This window comes from Alosa alosa, chromosome 3, assembly GCF_017589495.1.
Source record: "Alosa alosa isolate M-15738 ecotype Scorff River chromosome 3, AALO_Geno_1.1, whole genome shotgun sequence".
NCBI classification, from domain to species: Eukaryota; Metazoa; Chordata; class Actinopteri; order Clupeiformes; family Clupeidae; genus Alosa; species Alosa alosa.
The window spans coordinates 6823989-6845409 of record NC_063191.1 but is presented as its reverse complement, the minus strand read 5'-3'; the positions used below and the strand labels follow the sequence as shown (position 1 = coordinate 6845409).

The window sequence follows — 21421 nt, the reverse complement described above, 5'->3', positions numbered from 1 at the left end:
TACCTGCTACACATATGCACATATGTGCATAAACAGATTCACACACACACACACATACATTCACAGTAATCATACGTATGACACATACACACACAGTATACATATGTACGCATTCATGGACACACACACGCACACACACACACACACACACACACACACACACACACACACGCACACATAAACACGTACACGCACACATGTACACAATTCAAGAATTTCTCAGAATTATGAACAGGCAAGGTGGGGGTGGGGTTGTATAAAATGTATTTTACATGTGAAATCTATGAACTAATCATGTTTTAGTACTTGTTGTCTAGCAGATTCCAGTGAGAATTGAGTGTGCATAATGCAATTCAGTGAGACAGTTAGAAATGGTTCCTGTACAGTACAATACAGTACAATGCACACATGCCTTGCTAGTACACTACCACAGGGGCATAAAAACAGGAGACCAATACTCACAATGCTCACAACTGCATTAGGAATAGAATATGAGCTCAGTGTAAACAATGCAACACATACTAAAATAAGATTGTTTAATACAATAATAGATTTTCTTGAAAACATATCTAATCTCAAAAGATTTGCTGTACATAGCACCATCATTTATCTCTTCTGTCAAGGCCATCACCGTGTTCGAAGGGGCAAATGTTATTTTCCCAGTGAATACAACCATTGAGCTGGAAATTCAGTGGCATTTCAAAACCCGACTGCTGGCCATGCTTACCAACTCAGGAGACATTCACATTCTGGACAGCAGATTCCAGATCACAGGGAATGGGTCCCTGGTACTTGAAGATGCCCGATCTCAGGATGCAGGAGATTACATCTGTAGCATTATCCCATTGAATGGAACCATTAAAGAGAATACAGTCAACCTGCAATTTCAGCCACACAATTAGCCTGGGTGTTCCCATGCTGCCTTGTGCGCGATTTGATTCACGCTGCTAAGGCAGCCTGGAGACCATGGAGCAAATTTTCGCCTGAGATAGGGAACCAATCACAGAACAGGGGGAAAGCAAGACGATGATGAGCTATGCACAGACACATTTGATAGACATCCGTGGCACCCAATAAACGGATCTGGGCATTTTTTTTCAAATACGAGAAAATGAACGTTTGGTTCCCAGACCACGTCTCATTGAGAAGTGGTGGCGCTAGCCAGGCTACCACACAATATCAGTTGAGTTACCTTTGACCTCACAAATTTGACTCTGAAAGCTGTATTCTGTTATACGGGTGTATTTGTGTGTCTATTGTATTATGGTTATAGAGAAATTTAGTATGTGTTTTTATTGTTACCCAAAGGCTTGGGGACTATGGAGAAGAACTCTACATCTAGTAAGACATACTTTAATGTCCTAATACTTGTAGAATTCTGGGGTATTCTCACTGTATTCTGATGTGTTCATATGTTACTTCTGTGTGTAGTATACAACAGGGAGAGGTCCATATTATTGTACATAACTGTGCCTTAGGCCTGTGTACCAGCAGGAAGGTCATACAGGCCAATGTTTATGAACATCCGGGGAACATCGGTGATAACATGGGCCGAGGGAGACAGCATGTCTGCCTATTCGGGCTAGTATCTCCATCTGGCCAGGGCCGGGTTTTGTACACGGGTTGGCACCTGCCACGTTGGCATGATTGACGTTTGTATGTTTTAGTATAACAGGCTTTGTCTTAGGTTTTGACACGGAGACGGATCGAGGAAGCGACCCGAGGAGCATCTTCTGTCGGAAGGCTCAGCAGCCGCTTCTAATAACAACCACAACTATTAGACTATGCACAGTTTTACTGTTTGAGACTTATCTTGTGTGCTGTTATTCATTGTTGAACCATCTACAATAAATCATCATCTAATCGCCGATCCTGATCCCGACGTCTAGCTTTATTGACCATCTTCAATACAGACATTAGAACTAAAACACAACGCAACAACCAGAGAATCCAACATACTTAATACTTTAATCATATCTTATTTATCACATTTAGTGGGCAGCCATGGCCCACTGGTTAGCACTCCGGACCTGTAACCGGAGGGTTGCCGGTTCGAGCCCCGACCAGTGGGAATGGCTGAAGTGCCCTTGAGCAAGGCACCTAACCCCTCACTGCTCCCCGAGCGCCGCTGTTGTAGCAGGCAGCTCACTGCGCCGGGATTAGTGTGTGCTTCACCTCACTGTGTGTTCACTGTGTGCTGAGTGTAATTCACGGATTGGGATAAATGCAGACACCAAATTTCCCTCACGGGATCAAAAGAGTATATATACTTATACTTATATCTCATGGAGCTAAATATATATTTTAATGCCACTTTGCGCTAAAAATGTTTTTGTGCATGAACAACACATCAACTAAAGCATTAGGTACGGTGGGTACATCATCATCATTTCTCAAGCATGATCATCATGATTATTTGAGCAGTGATGACAACATTGTTGGAAGAAAAAATAAATAATCTTGCTTATGGTCATGCTTAATAAATCATAATTCCTAATGATGTGCCTACCGTACTTAATGCTTTAGTTGATGTGTTGTTCATATATGAGGTCATGAAGGCCAGACTATGAACTCATGTCAACCTGATGATTCATGAGATATTAACGAATTAAGTAATACATAAATCATTAATTAATTCATGCATGAATTCATGATAATTCATGTACCTGTACTCTTACCGTAAAGTGTTAGCAAAAATCTGTTGAGAAAATGTTGCCAGTGAATTCACTCATGTCCTGTAGCTCAGAGCCCAGATGCTAAGGAGGAGGGGAACTCCCTCTGGACAGTCATCATTACCATAACATGTTCAGTAGCAGCAGCTGTGGTCTTCCTTGTGGGCATATCATCAGGAATTATCTACAGATGCAGAAAGACTGGTATGTCAAGTTTCTTCCAATAACTATTATTATTTTATTTTATGTTTTATCTCTAATCACAACTAGAATTTTACACTGATTATAGTAATCCGGTGTGTTTCATCAGATTCTGTGTCTTAAAAGCACCTTTTGTTTCATCATTGCAGATGAAGCAATCTATGTTAACACGGCCTACGTAAAGGACAAGAGATCAACTAGGCCACAACCAGGGATGGGCAGTACTTCTAATACATGTATTTAAAATACGTATTTCAAATACAAAATACTATTTTGTAATTTGTATTTTATTGAGATGATGAAAATGCCTTCGTATTTTGTATCAAAATACTTCAGTGTTGTGTATTTTTTGTATTTTCAAAATACTGCAAAATACTTTCTGTGAAACACTGTGATGACACGTATCTAACTATCTATAAAGCACAAAATATCTATCTCTGTCTGTCTGTAGCACCATTACATGGTCAAGCCCCTCTGCTCCAGTAGAGCGTTTATTTTCCTTTGCAGGACTGATTAACAGACCCCATAGGCGTCGTCTGAATGCAACAGTGTTTGAGAAGTTAGTTGTGTTTAAAGGCATCAACTGAGGAAATACCACTAGCTAAGGTTACACACACTCCTTTGATCACACAAGGACAGCACAAGGACAGCGCAAGGGCAGCACAAGGACAGCACAAGGACAGCACAAGGACAGCACAAGGACAGCACAAGGACAGCACAAGGACAGCACAAGGACAGCACAAGGCACAAGGGCAGCACAAGGACAGCGCAAGGACAGCGCAAGGACAGCGCAAGGACAGCGCAAGGACAGCACAAGGACAGCGCAAGGACAGCACGAGGACAGCACGAGGACAGCACGAGGACAGCACAAGGCACAAGGACAGCACAAGGACAGCACAAGGACAGCGCGAGGACAGCACAAGGCACAAGGGCAGCACAAGGACAGCACAAGGACAGCACAAGGACAGCGCAAGGACAGCACGAGGGCAGCGCGAGGACAGCGCGAGGACAGCACGAGGACAGCACGAGGACAGCGCAAGGACAGCGCAAGGACAGCACAAGGGCAGCACAAGGACAGCACAAGGACAGCACGAGGACAGCACGAGGGCAGCACGAGGACAGCACGAGGGCAGCACGAGCTTAGATCGCAACACTTGAGTTTGCTATTTTCCTTTCTTTTTCTGTTTTACAGTTTTTTTCAAGACTTTATATTTGTTCTCTGACCTGTGAAATATTTCAGTGCTATGGTGACGATCATTTCCTACCTCAAACAAGGACATTTCCAACCTCTTGCACATTTTAAATAAGAAATTATTGATAATGTCATAATTATTGGCTTCTAATTGGCTTAACTGATTGGATGGTATTAATGTGACAACCTGATTTTTTATTTTTACTTTTTATTTTGTATTTACATTAATAGAGGTTGTGCACACACCAGTTTCAGGTGTATACAAAATTATTCAACTGTGATGAAACTTACCATATGTGTGGTAGTGATAGTGTTAAATAACTTAAAAGGTTAAAATGCTACTTAGTTTAAATTTCTAGATAAATCATCCATTTGGATAATAATAATAATAATAATAATAATAATAATAATAATAATAATAATAATAAGCTTTATTTGTATAGCACCTTTCATACACAGAATGCAGCTCAAAGTGCTTTACATTTGAATCATGTAACACAATAATAGTCAGTCAGTCATTATCAATCACTTTTCTTCATTGCTGGGGCTGTTTATGATCCACTCAGCAACATATCAAAAATATAGAAAATGACGTCATAAGACTGGCAGCCTTAACCCTCTTACCCCCCACAAGCACGCCATATGGCAACTGAGGCAAGGAAAAACTCCCATTTTCCAGGAAGAAACCTTGAGCAGAACCTAATTTAATAGGGGGAGCCCATCTGCTTCTGGCTGGCTGCGCCCTCCAATAGTAGCAGATGTAGAATAATCTGAAAAAGTAGTCTACAGGATAAGATGAGTTAACTAAAAGCTTTCCTGTACAGGTATGTTTTCAGATCTTTTTTAAAAATATTTACTGAACTCGCCTGCTTGATGTACAGAGGCAGGGTGTTCCATAGTTTGGGGGCATAATGGATAAAAGCAGCTTCTCCACTTTGTTTGTGGAGCACTTTGGGTACGATTAAAAGATTAGAATTGGATGATCTAAGTTTCCTTTGTGGTTGATAAGATATTAAAAGCTCAGAGATATATGAAGGTGCTATGCCATTCAGAGCTTTGTAAGTAATTAACATAACCTTAAAAATCAATTCTATAGGAAATAGGGAGCCAGTGCAGTTCAGCCAACACAGGGGTGATGTGTTCTCTCTTCTTAGTCTTAGTTAAAAGTCTAGCCGCAGAGTTCTGTATGAAGACCAGTGAAAAGTGCATTGCAGTAGTCTAACCTGCTAGTGATAAAGGCGTGAATTAGTTTTTCTGCATCTTGTTGAGTTAAAAAGGGCCGCACTTTGGCAATGTTTCTCAAGTGGAAATAGGCTGTCTGAGTAACTTTACTGATATGGGGCTTAAAACTTAACTCTGCATCTAAGATGACACCGAGGCTTGTTACTTTTGGTTTGACCTGGTGCGCCAAGTTCCCCAGATTACTAAGAATAATATCTCGCTTTAGTTTTGGTCCAACCAGAAGTACCTCTGTTTTGTCATCATTTAGTTTAAAAAATTTTTTGCTCATCCACTGATTAATGGAGGTTAGGCATGCAGTGAGGGAGCAAAGGCCATCTGGGTTAGTTGGCTCCACAGAAATATACAATTGGGTTTCATCTGCGTAGCTGTGGAAGTTTACATTATGCTGACTTATGACGTTTCCCAATGGAAGCATATATAGAGAAAATAGCAGGGGACCAAGGCAGCTCCCCTGGGCCACACCAAAAGGCAAGTCATGTTTTTCAGATACATGATCTCCTAGACTGATATAAAAATCTCTGCCAGTAATGTAGGTTTGAAACCAGTTTAGAGCATTATCAGAGAGACCCACCCACTTCGCAAGGTGGTGAATTAGGATGCTTTGATCAATGGTGTCAAATGCTGCACTCAAATCCAGAAGAATAAGGATTGAGACTTTGTTTGAGTCAGTAGCCAGAGATCATTGATATCACAGCCTGACGAGCCAGACTCACATCAAGATGTAGGGTCTGGGAACTCACCATTAGCAGTGCTCAATCCGAGGGACGGGATAACCGGTTGTTTTTCAAATTCCCTCTGCACGCAATAGGATAGCGCTACAACTCATGAGCCTTATGTGTTTTGCCACCAGCAGAGCTAGTTGGCTAGTTGATCAAACTTTTGGCAACCTAACAGCTTAACTCTTGTTGCGCTGTTCGCCAGCAGCAGCATTCATCTTTGTTTTCAAGTAGCAGGAAATTCCCGCGGAACCGTCGCACCATCATTATGTTAAGCCTGTCCACCAACCCTATACATGATGTGATTGGCCTGACTGAAGTTTGGTTTTAACAGCTAGCAAGCCAACGGAGAGTTGCTAGACTACCCTGGATGCAAATTGCATTTGCTGCCGCTAGGGTGCGTCTAGATTCCTAGGCTACCATTTAGATTGTTTGACTTTGAGCTATTGTCACTTATTCGGCAATCTACACCAATAGAGTAAATAAGTATACTTAAGGAAGGGTTCCTTGAGTTACCGAACATTTCTCAGGGCAGAGGTTTATATTGGGAACTCTAACATGGGTCATCATATCTAATCTGTTGACTGATTATGGGAGGAGTCTCTTGCTTTTAGATGTTTTTCCAGGTAGTGTACAAGTGAAGGGATAGACGACAAAAGGCTTTTAGAAAGAAGTATTTTGTAGTATTTTGAAAATACAAAAATACAGTATTTTATTTTGATACATTTTTGGCTGCTGTATTTTGTATCTTATTTTGATACATTTCTGAGGTGGGTATTTGGTATTTTATTTGGAAATACATTTTGATGTATTTGTGCCCATCCCTGGCCACAACCCCACCTACTGCAAGAGCCTTCCAGGGTCGCCGCTGGGCTGAATATTTTAGACTAGCTCTTTAACAGCAGGAAGGCTGTTGCTAAACTTTTATAGAACTTTTAGAACTTTTGCAAACAGCTTCTAAAACACTGATGCTGTTGCCTCAGTCCCTTCCAAATTCTGATCAGGGACGCAAACAGAAGTCAGAAGCTTTTGGCTCTAACTTGTAAAGGCTGGAACCCTGACAATGTCACCAACCCCATTGTGTCATATTAATAATTTTGCACCACTAAAAGAAATTTCTGGCCATTTTCCACATAGATCTCTGTTTCTCGAGGTCACTTTTGAAAGAAAGAAAAAAAAAACTATTCAGCTCTTGCCCAAGGACTACAGATATACATTAACCTCTAGGCTATAATCTGGCTCAGTTATATACTGTACACTGTCCCTGTTAAATACATGTATACAAAAATAAATACATCTACATGACCACAAGTCCTCTAAATGTCATCTGTAAATTATTGTGATTTAAAGGTTTGGTCCACAATCCAATACCCTTTTTTGTCAAATTACTAGCCTGTCTTCGCATGCCAGCATCTTAGCTCATTTTTCTTTTCACTGAGATACTAGTCTGGCCACTCTCCTCCTTGGTCAGCTTTGGCAGACCAATCAGTGACCAGAAGGGATGACTTTAGTTTCGTTCATGGAGTGAATGGTCTGGTGATCCCAGGTAAATCACTTCTTATCGTCCTGTAGCTGGAGGAAGTAGACCATGCTGTGACTGTGCTCAAAAAAGAAGTTGGTAGCCTACACAGTCCTGGCTCTATAAATGAGGAAACAAGCGCTTGGCCTCAGCTATAGCCTACACATTTCCTGCCAATATACTGTGACATAACCTTTCATCGTTATCATGGACAATGCCTTTAACTCTAAACAAATGATTATATTGTTTAAATAAAACAAAAACTCTACACACTGTTTTGTATTTTTAGGAGACTATTTAGGACTGTTTCACTTATGGTCAAAGCTAGTACAGCAAAATAAAATAAATAAAAGAAGTACCATGTTGTTGATGAGGTCCATGAAACTTTGAATCCCTGCTTCTTGTCAGAGCATTTTTCTTGTCAGTTTCTGTGTCTTTCGGTGTCTAGATCTTAGTCATACATGCCTAGGGTGAGTCCAACTGTCATACGTCATTAGATCACTGGAATCGTAGTGTCCACTTGGAGGCGCTATTGACATATGTATCAGTTGGTCTTCTCCTGGCGCTTAATCCAGTTGATGTCCAGTATGGGACGGCTCAATTCACTTCCCTGCCTGGAGCAAGAAGCCCGCATTCCGCCTTTGCTGTTTGGAGAGAGTAGGAGCACAAGCGGGAGGTAAGTTGACTGGTGTTTGACGAGATATCCAATTGTCTACGTTTGTGTCCTGTGCATTAAAAATGCTAAATACATTTAATTGACTAAAGGAAATTTGCAGTTTGATCCGCTTGTAGAACAGTAGCCTAGGAAATTGACTAAGCTACATTTCTAATCAAAATCACTTAGCCTATTTTATATGCACAAATATTGTTGTCACTTACATCTGTGTAGGCTATGTTCGTTCTGCGCTACCGTGCGTTTACATGTTTATCTTTTTTCTAGTTTAAAAAACAGGTAGATATGTAATTTTAGCCCTACACGAAAATAATACTTAATACAATGGACTAACGTTACCGATGAAATCTTGAGTTTATTGACATGTTCCATGTTGAACATTCCGTGCTCCTTAGACCCATTCCCTCCTGCGTTTTCTGTGATCTCAGAATTAGAAAAATATTTCAATTTGCTACGAGACTCTGAAAAATAGCCGACCGAGCTCGACAATAACGCGCCTGAGTTTATAGCCTACCCTCCTTTCTCTGACTATACAATATGAATAAAAATAAATAGTTGAAAGGCGTAGGGCCTACATTTTTTACAAATATGATTTTTGTTGCTGGGTGGGAATCCAGTTCTGCATAATCGTGTAAAGTTCAGCTTCATGCAAAGTCTGCATAGTCTTAAAAAAAACTGTCAGAACAACCTGTCAAAAACCTTTCAAAAGTTATAAAATACTCAGATATCACACACTTTAGCCAGGCCTATGTAACATCTCACTGATGTATGATTTATATCAATGTTGGAATTAGACAGTAGTCAAAGCTTAGGTTATATAATATCCACATGACTGGCATACATCATATATCAGTTAAAGTGATGTGTACCACATGATGATGATATTGACATTTCTCCTGGCTGCATCCACTGTGCTTGTGTGAAAGACAATACATCTCAAGGTTCTTACAGCATTCTGGTCTTCCACAGGGAAGATCGCAGCTGTAAGATGACGCTGGCCTGATATTTATCACTGTATATCTCTACAGGAGAGCCGTCTTGGGTTGTGAGTTCTGAGTCTTATCTGGCTGTATAGAACAATGATATCCCTTAACATTTCCACAAAGACACATTGCATCCTTGTCCAATTTATGTAATGTTGTGTTACAGTAATGTGTTAATGTTATGTATCAGCTGTTGAATGGCTACTGTGGTAATTCTCCTACCTATAGCACAGGGTACTTGACACACCCTGTCCTATGTATATTTCAAATCATGCAATGTACTGTAATAGTTTGTTTTTTTGTTTTAGGTAAAGATGCTGAAAGTGACCCTAGCAAGATGCTTGCAGCTGTGTGTCTCTGCAGTCCTGGTGTCCAGACTTGAAGGTGTGCAGTAGGCCTACTTGTGAAATGTGGAATGGAAAAAATGACATATGATATATAAATATATAGCTATGGCGTGTATGCTAACCAGCTATGATGGAGCAGATTGGAGTGCTGAACCTTATGCAGCACAGGGTAACCCTCATTGGAAAGTGTTTGTGTCTGTAGGGAGGAGCTATTCGTCTGTCAGCAGCTATATGAGGACAGAGACCATTAAGTTGTGAATTCGCCAAAATGATCAATTAATACAATGCAATCAGAGTGCATATGACAGTTTTTTGCCAATGTTAGATGATTGTTGGCTTGTTGTGTTCCTGGGCTGAGCTGTAATTGACTGAACTCTGTTGGTTGTGTTGTTGTGTTGTGATTCTTTTTAACTGCATTGTGATTCTGGTTGTCTGAGTTGTGATTCTACTTGACTGAGTTGTGATTCTGCTTGACTGAGTTCTGATTCTGCTTGTCTGAGTTCTGATTCTGCTTGACTGAGTTGTGATTCTGTTTGTCTGAGTTGTGATTCTGCTTGACTGAGTTGTGATTCTGCTTGACTGAGTTGTGATTCTGTTTGTCTGAGTTTTGATTCTGCTTGACTGAGTTGTGATTCTGTTTGTCTGAGTTCTGATTCTGCTTTACTGAGTTCTGATTCTGCTTGACTGAGTTCTGATTCTGCTTGTCTGAGTTCTGATTCTGCTTGACTGAGTTCTGATTCTGCTTGACTGAGTTGTGATTCTGCTTGACTGAGTTGTGATTCTGTTTGTCTGAGCTGTGATTCTGCTTGACTGAGTTGTGCTTGACTGAGCTGTGATTGACTGAGCTGTGCTTGACTGAGCTGTGCTTGACTGAGCTGTGCTTGACTGAGCTGTGTTGCTGTGTGATGGTTCAGGCAGCAGGGTGTCGGCGCCGGCAAAGGTGGAGGCGGTGGTGGGCAAGCCCTTCACCTTGACCTGCATGCTGGTGAAGAAGGGCCCTGGGGAGTCGTTGTCGCAGGTGCGCTGGGTGGACCCCCAGAACCAGACGCTGATCAGTTACGTACCTGTCAACGTGGACAGCGTGAGCGGGCAGCAACACGTGGAGATGGTCTCCTCGCCTGGCGACTCCAGCCACGTCAGCATCAAGCGCGTCAGCTACCGTGACGAGGGCTGCTACACCTGCATCTTTGACGTGTACCCCTCTGGCTCCAAGGAGGGCATCACCTGCCTCACAGTCACAGGTGAGCTGCCTTGCTCTTTACTGTCAGGGGGAAATATGGTGTGTGTGTGTGTGTGTGTGTGTGTGTGTGTGTGTGTGTGTGTGTGTGTGTGTGTGTGTGTGTGTGTGTGTGTGAAGGGGTGGGGTCAAGTTGTGTTGAGTGATGCTGGTGAAACAGGTCTTCCACAGACACTCACTAAATTGTGTTTTATATTAGGGACACCCTGAACACCTTTTTTTTTCAAAAAGTGGTTAATGACTTGGCATGACATCTGGTAAAGGCTGGTATTAGACAGAGCTTGTGTGAGGGAGAGAAGGCAGAGAGGTGTGGATCTGTCAGCTTAGAGAAATGTGCCAGAGGACATAGTCTACAGCCAGTTTCCAAATGAAAAGCAAAGGTTTTGTTCTGCTCTCGATCCTTGAAATAGACTCTTAGAAGCACACACAGATTGTACTGCACTGATTTAATCAGAACTGTTTTGGTCTTTTAGCTTGTTTAGCATTTGTAGTTTATGTGCATCTAGCTACTTTTTTCATTCTAGCTACGTTTTGGAGAATTGCAAGATTTCTAGGCTACATTTATCATCCTATAATGTAATACAATATTATCTAAAACATAGTAGAACATAACATTGTTGAATCCTATGTATCTAAAATAACTCTGCCAATGTTGACATAACCACAAATACTTTAAGTTGGTCATGGTGACAGTTTAATTTGACCCTACTGATTTTGATCTGCTGATGATGTGCCTATTGCCATGGTAATCTCAACTCAGTTTGAGAGGACCCCAAGGTTCAGACAGTGATTTGGTGTCCCCAGTCACATCCACAGAGAGAGTGTGGGAGAAACTTAAGTGCTTAACCCGGCCATGGTAATAGATGTCCCCTCTGTGGGTCTTCTTTTGGTCAGGAGCTGTTGTCTCCTAAACGAGAACCATCTGGAACCACAGGCACCAGGCCAGCAGCTCCTAAGGTCACTCCATTTTTCACCGCTCTATTTCTCATGTCATATTCTCCGGGTCCCACTTACCACATCCCCATAAATCAGCTGGACAGTGCTCTGTGAATGGGAGACTTGAGGTAGGCCAGCTGACGTTGAGGTTCTCCAGTCATCCAGGCCATGGGCTTCATTCCCAGGCTGCTCGTATAATGGTGAATTGTGTGGCTTACTGTAACACTGCTAGAGTTACTGCTGTATGGAAACCATCTGAAATATTCAATTTGATGTAACCTGTTGAAATATATATCCACCTGCTTGCCTCCTTGTATATCTTACATGTGTATCTTACATGTGTTCTACGTCATCTCTCTTTCTCTCTCTGTGCTATCATGCGTCTGTGTTTCCTACCTGTGTGGTGTCAGTTCATCCCCATGACTTTCTGCTAAAATATCTCTGTCAGGAGGACGCCCTTAGTTCATTTTTAAACTGTTTGTTTTCCTCGCAGCTGCTCCCAATTTGAGCATTTTCCTACAATCTAATATCTCCGCTGTCACATGTTGGATAGCTCACTCTCGCGTTCGTCCTAATATCCACTTTTCTTTTCATCCCTGTTCCTAGCTTGCCTGTGTTGCTGTTCATATGAAGAGCATTGTTTTGGCAAAACACATATAAATTAATTTTTTAAAACATTAATAAGTCATGCTATTTAATTGTGTATCTCAGGTAATATCAATAAAAACAGTTGTGTTGTTTTGATTGAGTAAAGATAAAGCAAATAGCAATAACCCAATTACAGTTCCACTGAAATTACTTAAAATACAAAATCTAAAAAAAAAAAAGATTTATGAAAATGCATTAAAATGGTAGATATAGTGTTTTTGAAAAGAGCTGTTTTTGTTTGCTCTGTTTGGTATGCAGATGATTTTATCTAATGGACACCATACTGTTTTTGCACAGAGTGCAGGGTCTCTGGCATGATCCAGGCAATTGTTAGAGCAAGTATAAAAAAGTGTAGTGGAAGTGTTTTTCCCGTCATAAACCTTTACTTTCCTGCTTTTTCATTTGAGGTTTTTTCCCCCTCCTTTTTTCATCTTTTATGTTTTATCGCTGCTTTTCCTGGCACTCTCATGTTCTCTTTGTCCCTCTGGGTCTCAGTCAGCACATATTCCGCCTGTGTTGACGTCTCTTCCACTCCTCCCTCCCTCCCCAGGGGTCGTGACCCACGGGGGCAACAAGACGGCGGTGAGCGGGAAGCTGGCCACTCTCGACTGCCACTTCGGCCTGCCGGAGAAGGTGCAGCAGGTGTTGTGGCGCCGGAGGTTGGCACCGTCGGAGTGGCGCGACGTGGCGTCCTTCGCACGCGACGCCGAGCCCGAGACCAAGGAGGAGTACCAGGACCGGGCGATGATCTCGGACTCGCTGTCCCACTCGGAGCTGGCGCTGAGGCCCGTGAGGGTGGAGGACGAGGGGTGCTACGCCTGCGAGTTCCACACGTACCCGGACGGAACCAAGAGTAGCACCGCCTGCCTGACCGTCTACGGTATGCACGTGTTATCACACACAGGCACACACACACACACACACACACACACACACACACACACACACACACATACATACAGACACACACACACACACACACACACACACACACACACACACACACACACAAACACACACACACACACACACACACAAACGCACACAGACACACACACACACCCACACACACAAACACACACACACACACACACACACACACACAAACACACACACACACACACACACACACACACACACAGACACACACATACACAAACGCACAGACACACACAGACACACACACACACATAATTTTGGATTCAGTGGCAAGATTTCTTGATTGTACAGTGCCTGTCTCTCAGTAATGTTTTAAAATGAGAGCTTCGTCAGCTGGCAGTAGGCTACTTTGTCGGCAAGTTTGACTTTTGTCTGATTGAAATTTGAAGTTTGTCTGATTGTGCCACAGCAACCAGACTGTGCCACAGCAACCAGTGTAGGCTAGCAGCTATAGCGTTGTCTGACGGTCGAGTGGGTTAATGCACGTATATCCAGAACAGGTCTGCAACTTTCAGGCAGTTCTGAGTTGAACAGTTTTCCTTTAGAAATCTTTTTTATTGAATCGAAGTTGTAGCCTACTACAGACATTCGATGAGGTGTTCTGCAATGAGTCTGGTTAAAACATTTGTTTTGGGTGTTGGCTACTTTGAAACTTCTGCGGGTTAATGGGAGCATTTGTTTTTAAAACATAGACCTAACTTGCATCTTTCCAACCATTATTAGGCCTAGGCATTGTTATCATTTTTTGCAAGGTGTTGCTCCTGGCAAGACTCGTTAATAAGACGTTTGGTGATTAATTGATAGCTGTTTTTGGGACACGTTAAGCGTTCTTTATAATGAGCGCATACAGGGAGTAAAACGACTTGTTGCCGTTTTGGGACATAAGCTACGTTAAGCTTTTTAACGTCAAGGTGGTATTTGTTGTTACATTAGCTTCAGAAACGCCGCTTCAGAAAGCTACAGGGGAGCGCGGGGCACAAAGTAACGTGGGGTTAAATGTAACATGGACTTTTTTCCTAGTTGCAGGGGGTTGATCGGGGCATGCTATTGGACATTACTATGAGACGGTGTTCCACACATTTTCAGTCAGTATGGACGTGTTTTCACGTAGATCTACAGCAAAACGTCTTTTGAAGGCATCAAAGTAAATAGGTGGTAGGCTACTTGTCTTTCGATTACTAAGTTGTGGGTGGAGCTCACTGACTAATAATCGCCTTGTAGGCTAAAAATGAACACCGTTTTGAAACATGTAGTCAACACATAGCAGGAGCTATCTTATCTTAAAAGAAACGTGACCTAGCGGTGTTAGTTGTAACGCGCTGTTACAACTAGGCTTCAATGATTGCAATACAAAAATATGCGCGTGCTAGTTTAGTTAGTTTTGTGATGTTTTGCACTTTTGCCTCATGTGTTTTCAGGTTTGAGGGCTTTTCTTGGCAAGATTGACCTTGGTTAGACTCTGCATATGTTATTTCTCCGTATGGAAAATAAAGTCAATTTTCGACACACGTCTGTTATTAGTTCAATAACAAGTGTTGCTTGTTACGTAAAACATATGACTAGTGAAACTCAAATGATTTTCGAAATATTTAGCCAAAGCCAAAAAGTGGTACTTTGTGCCAGCGCTTCCCCACTGCTTGTAAAAGAAGGGGGTGGGGGAGGGGGGCTTAACGTGAAAAAGCTTAATGTCCCAAAACGGCAACAAGTCGTTTTACTCCCCGCAGGTCTTCATAATGGTAGGCTACAGGAAGTGGGGGGGAGGGTATGGGATGACCAGAGCCGTCTTCGCTGGAGCTGGGCTATAGACAGACTAAGCCTATGTGCAGAGTTCCTGACACAAGAAAAAGTGCATGGGTCCACCATGAAAGCCTTATCCCTCACCCGCGCATCCTAAATGGAAAACAGACTATACCATTATGTCATTATAAGACTTAGTTTTCTGTCTTTGACCTAGCCTATTTTATGGAAACGATTGGGAAGAACATTTGTTTCAGAAAGCATCTTCTATCGTCTTTCCAGGCGCACACAGCTCATTACCATATAGCCTATCGACTGCCTTAACAGATAGGCTCTGCGCTTGGGTTTGGCCTCACAGCGAACTCAACCCTCTTGTTGCTTGCAGTTTGTTAAATAAAGCCATGCAGATTACATTATTCATGCTGGTGTAGGCCTACAGGCTAAAATCAATTAACTAAATCATTTGTCCAGCTGTTTAAACATTTTTTCGTGCTACATTGAAACGCAAAAGCTGACTCTCTCACTAGCTCAAAAATGCCGTCATGTAGGCTACTTTATATTTAACAATCGGAAGCAGCTGCAATTGTAACAGGACATTTTAAAAGAGACCTTTATGGAAGTGCTGCTCAGCTTGCGCACCCTCATTCACAATGTTAAATGATGACACGCACACAACTTGCAAAACATTGAACTGCTTTGAGTGAAGTGCGCTTGGGAAGCTATTCCTTCTGTAATTAATTATACTAGATGCTCTTCTTCACACTGGAAACAGTGGCAGTCCTAGCTTGTAGCCTATAGCCTAACATATTTTTTTGGAATCAATTCGTGGTGTGATTGACATCAGACTAGTCATTAGCTAGTTAGTTGTGCACTGTTTCCCACTCAGTAGTAAGGCAACAAACAGCCTACTCCGATTTATTCTATTTTTTTGCCAATATTCTTGTTGCCCTCCCAGAATTCTTAATATCTTTGCTCGCACACTGTAGGAACTGTAACGTGATTAATGACACGTTACACCCAACTCTGCTACAACTAGAGAAAGAATCTCCCGTGTGTAAGTTCACTCCAAGTTGGCCTACCCCATAAAATGCATGGCAGTAGGCTATTTCTATGTATCTATAAAATTACCACATGCGTTTGTTCAACTTTATGAAGCAGAATTACGCAGGCTATTTGCACTCATTTTGTTTGCGCAAGAAAGAGAAAATATAGCGCACAAGATTTTGGGCTGCACTTTGAAACTCGTTCCGGCGCCCCTGCCTTGTTGCCTTTATGATTTCCTTATAACTTTCTTATACTAAATAGGAAATGCAAACAATGACATGCCCAACCCTGGAACTGACTGACTCTCTCTCTCTCTCTGCATTGAGTCTTGGCAGCCCTAAGCAGCCCTCGTTCAAATTATGGTAGCCTAAGGTAACGTTCAAGTTAGATCTGATGCATGAAGGAGAGTGAGAGGAAACCCGTGTCCTGCTTTTATATTTGACAAATAGGTCCACCTCTTCTCACAGTTCCAATGATCCGAATAATGGTATATTTGTTAATCAACTTTGCAAAATACATTCAACGCTCGAAACATTCCGGGGCTGAAGCCACGGCAAAATCGGCTGGCGACGCCCCTGATAAGATATATAAACTCACGCTATTGTATTATCATATATGTTTGGTAATGGCTCAAATGTCTCTGATTGTTCTACTGACTTGGACTGACTTGGAAACTGCGTCATGGAAGCAGTAAGTCAAGTCGCATCAAAAATAGTAGTGGCAGAACTCCCAAGTGACACCTTGTGGTTGTTTGGGTCAACTGCAGTTTGTGCCATTTCTGCCGAGAAAATGGGGTGCGTGATTCATGCAGGAACCCGTCCAAACTTAACTGGTACCCACCAGGGTCACCCTATCTCACTCCTCTGTTACTGTCATCTGGATCCAGCTCAGAATGCAGATGCTGGAATTTGGTTTCAAGGGCTTTGGATTTGGATTCAAGGATTTGCAATAGCCTCACAGCTCATGATTGATGCGTTGGTTTAGCCTAGAAATCTAGTCTAGCAACTCTTCGTTGGCTTGCGAGCTGGAAAAATGAAACTTCGACCAAGCCAATCACATCGTGTATAGAGTCGGTATAGGTGGGCTTAACATAATGATGGCAGAGTTGCGGCGGTTCGGCGTGAATTCCCTGCTACTTGAAAACAAAGAAGATGGATGCTGCTGCTGGCGAACAGCGTGACACGAGTTAAGCTTTGTTTACGAAAGTTGGCAAAAGTTTGAACAACTAGCCAACTAGCTCCACTGGTGGGAAAACGCCTGGGACTGATGAGTTGTAGCGCTATCCTATTGCGTGCAGAGGGTATTTGAAAAACAACCGTTTATCCCGCCCCTCGGACTGAGCACTGCGAATGGTGAGTCCCCAGACCCTACATCTTGATGTGGGTCTGGCTCGTCAGGCTAGCATTGGTTTGGATGGTGGATATTTCCCCCAGGCATAGGTTGTGGGTCTTCTCTCTGTCTCTGTGTCTCTTTGAGCTTCTACCATCCAAAGGCAACACTGTCCCCTTTGTTAGTGGATTAATTGAATATCCAAATTAATCACATTTACAAGATCAACTCAACTCTGAATGCCCCCCTTTCTCAGCACACTGTGGTTTATTAATCTCTCTTCGTAATAATACACCATCCCCGTCATCTCAGGCGGGCAATGCCACTCAAAACAACAGCTGAAGCGGGCTGCAACAACAGAGCAACTATTTATCAAATATCAAGTTCATTAATGAGTTTATTGTCGTGAGAAAATGCAATGTGATCATGTTTAGTTTATGTGTGGCATTTGGATGGATGTACATGAGAGTGAGTGAGAACAGAGAGAGAGAGTGAGAGAAAGAGAGAAGAGTAATGGATTCTGTGGATGGATGACGTGGATGGGAGGCAGAGGCATGAAGTGTGTGTGTGTGTGTGTGTGTGTGTGTGTGTGTGTGTGTGTGTGTGTGTGTGTGTCTGAGTGTGTCTGAGTGTGTGTGTGTGTGTGTTTGCTCATGAGACATTGCTTCGTTGGTCAGTGCGGGGCTTGCTCTGTGACTACTGTGAATGTGGGCCTGCTGTTGCATGGGGAATTGTTGTCTTTCACAATAGCTGGTTTTCAGTTGGGGGAGGAAGTGGGGGCAGCGCACGTTAGCAGGGAGTCACAGGCCAGGCTGAGGGGCTCCGCACGCGGAGGTAACTCCTCTGGGTCTTAGAGGAGGTCTATTTGTGTTACTGTATGTCTTCATTCCTCATATACTGTAAGCCTCTCACAGAGTCACACAGAATATGGTGAGGAGGTGAAGACAGTCATGCACATGGTTTGGTATCTCACTTTTCTAAAACAGTTGTACTTGTCTCTATCTCTGTCCGTTTGTATTCACACACACACACACACACACACACACACACACACACACACACACACACACACACACACAGTGTAAGACAGAGAGAGACATTTACACCAACAGAGCACACACACCATCAGTGTGAGGCGATGTGTGAACCAGGCGCTGAGCTTGAGCCACTGTACAGTAGTTATCATGAAGAGGTTCTGCTGCTCATACCAGGCCCCGTCCGTTTAAAGGTCCTCTTTGTTTGTGTTGGACATGTGGTCACAAATCTGTCAAAGGACACAGGAGTGTTAAAGGGACGCAGATAGAGAGAGAGAGAGAGAGGGAGAGGGACTCTGGAGAGGAAGACAGAGAGAGAGAGAGAGAGGGAAAAAAGAGAGGGAGTGAGGAGGAAAGGGACTGTCAGAGAATGACAGTGGGCCAAAAGGAAGAGAGCATGTGCAAATGCGATAGATGGAGAGAGAGAGAGAGAGAGAGAGAGAGTAGGGGATAGCTGCTGAAAGGGCTGGATTGTGAGGGAGTGCAGGGAAGAGAGTAAGGGCTATGATTTATTCAGGCCAGAGCTCAAAGCCATGACTGGGTCACTGTTTGTGCCAGCACACACTGCCTGCTTTCTCTCCCTCACATCCCTTTCTCTCTCTCACCCTGGCATCTCTCTCTCTCACTCTCTTGCTCTCTCTCTCTCTCTCTCTCTTCCATATCTTTCTCTCTCTCACCCTGGCATCACTTTCTGTCTTTCTCTCTCCCTCGCATCCATCTCTTTCTCTCTCTGACCCAGGCATTTCTCTCTCTCCCTCACATCCCTGTCTTTCATCTTTCTCTCTCTCCCTCCCTTTCTCTCTCTCTCTTTGTCTTTCTCTCTCTCTCCCTCACCATCTTAATCACATTGACATGTTCATTGATCACTGTCGCCACCTCTCTGCATTGCAAGCTCATCTTTCTCTGTCTGCGTTTCTCAGATCCAGCTTGTCTTGCTCACCAACTCAGGACAGAACATTAGGCCTCAGTCCTCCCCCTCCTGAGTGGACGAACGCACACTCTTGTTTTTCTTGTGCTTTCATTTGTCTGTTTCTCTCTCTCTGTTCTGCTGCAGTCGCATGTTGACAGGAGGGCTTTTGTTAGCCATGCAAGGAACACTTTTAAATCACATTATCCTCCTTTTACTTAAGGCAGTGGTCACCAACCTTTTTGAGCCCAAGATCCCTGACCTCGGCCCTGAACAAAGGCAAGATCTACCTTGAAGCGTCAAAAGAGAATGAAAGCCAAAATGCTTCCAATTTAAGGCCTTTAAATTAGGCAAATGTATCAGGTCAAAAATATCACATCATCCACCCCTTATACAGGCGTCAATGAGATTTAACATAGAACACTTAACATAGTCTTTACTTACACGATTTTGGTTTTGATTTTCTAATTGGAGTAAGTGTTTGTGACAACATGTCATGATACATTTGATAATGTTTGATCGCTGTTTTGATATGAAGCATCAGTGAAAGTAACCAGGCCTACGATGCGCTCCCTGTCTATAGCTGTCTGTGCACGTCGCCAATCGATTACGTTCTTCAAATGGAGAACAAATTCCTGACAGTTCCTGGTCGCTAAACTTTCTTTTTCATTTCCTGTCAGGTAGCAGTTGATGTAGAAGCACCTAGCATAATTTGACTTCAGTGGTGAGTCCTGTTGCGAGAGAGAGGGAGAGAGAGAGAGAGAGAGAGCACACCTTTAATGTGCTGTTGTGCGCGTGTGTGTCTGCATGGGGTTACGTTCGGTTCCAGTCAGAAGTTGGTCCGTACGTTCCCGCATTCACGCCGCTCCATTATTAGATTAACGTTATCAGACAGCGATGTAAAATGTGTGCGGGAATTTCTCGCATTGTGATGGCTAGAGTTCCGGATCTTGAATAAATGATGCGCTATATACCCACAATCCCGCGCTGCAATGTAGGCCCTGTAAAACGTTGGCGAACATACGGGAATTTGGTGACTGTGCTTTTATTTTTCATGTTATTCTCGGGATCTACTGGGTAAGTCCTAAAGATCTACAGGTCGATCGCGATCGACGGGTTGGCGACCACTGACTTAAGGTTTCCTTGCCTACCTTTCAGTTTCTCTCTTTCCACAATTAGACACACTCTTCACCTTCTGGGACGCATTCACTCCCACCCACATACGGTACTGTATAACACATCAGTTGGTCCATTTTCATGACTTTGAGACACCACTCATTCCAGATGTGCATTTCAAATACTTTCTTTGTGTGTAAGTGTTGTTGAATTGTGTGTACAGTATGTGTGTATGTGAGAGAACATGTGTTAATGAGGATCAATTTACAGTATGTGTATTTGTGGGTTTGTGCATGTGACGTGTAATTTGCATGGTGTGTGCGTCAGAGAAAGAGTTTATTGTCCATTGTCTCACCGTGAGCATATTCAGCTCTCTGTCAGTCCAAAGAGTGTTCTCTCTCTCTCTCTGTGTGTGTGTTTGTGTTTGTGTGTGTGTGTGTGTGTGTGTGTGTGTGTGTGTGTGTGTGTGTGTGTGTGTCTAGCGAGTAACCCTCGCTAAGAGTTAAAACTCAAGAAGAAGAAGAGACAAGCTGGGAATTCTAGTGTAGGCACATTGTTGTTATCAGTCTAGCTCCCTAGCGCCAGTGGCCTGTATGTTCTCCAGCAAATGTTGGCAATGAAGAGAAAAATGCTGCTACTCTCTCCTCAGCTCATCTCTCCAGATTCTCAGAACATATAATGTGAACCAGATCACACAAATATGTTTGATCTGTGTGTGTGTGTGTCTCCTTGGTATGGAAATACACTTGGGTTCTGGATTCCTACCTCACACTGCTATTACCACACCCTTTGGGAGATGCCTCTGACATCGCTCTGTTTTGTGTTAAGTGTAATTTGGAGAAATTGCTGTGTGCTATCAATCATTTTTATATGCAAAAGTGAGGGTCTTACCACCTCACATTATACAGTGCTGTCAAGGTTTCAGTCACTCAATAAAATTAAAATAATG

General features: G+C 42.9%; 1 protein-coding gene across 1 annotated transcript in view; it reads left to right on the top strand.

The window, feature by feature from the left end:
- Positions 1-8159: 8159 nt before the first annotated feature.
- zgc:113337 (uncharacterized protein LOC503741 homolog) overlaps positions 8160-21421 on the top strand; it is a 23405-nt gene continuing 10143 nt past the window's right edge. The window contains exons 1-5 of the mRNA XM_048240118.1: positions 8160-8218; positions 9185-9260; positions 9507-9582; positions 10460-10786; positions 12917-13246. Coding sequence (XP_048096075.1) covers positions 9513-9582; positions 10460-10786; positions 12917-13246 — 727 coding nt within the window. The 5' untranslated portion in view covers positions 8160-8218; positions 9185-9260; positions 9507-9512. The remainder of the gene's footprint in view (positions 8219-9184; positions 9261-9506; positions 9583-10459; positions 10787-12916; positions 13247-21421) is intronic.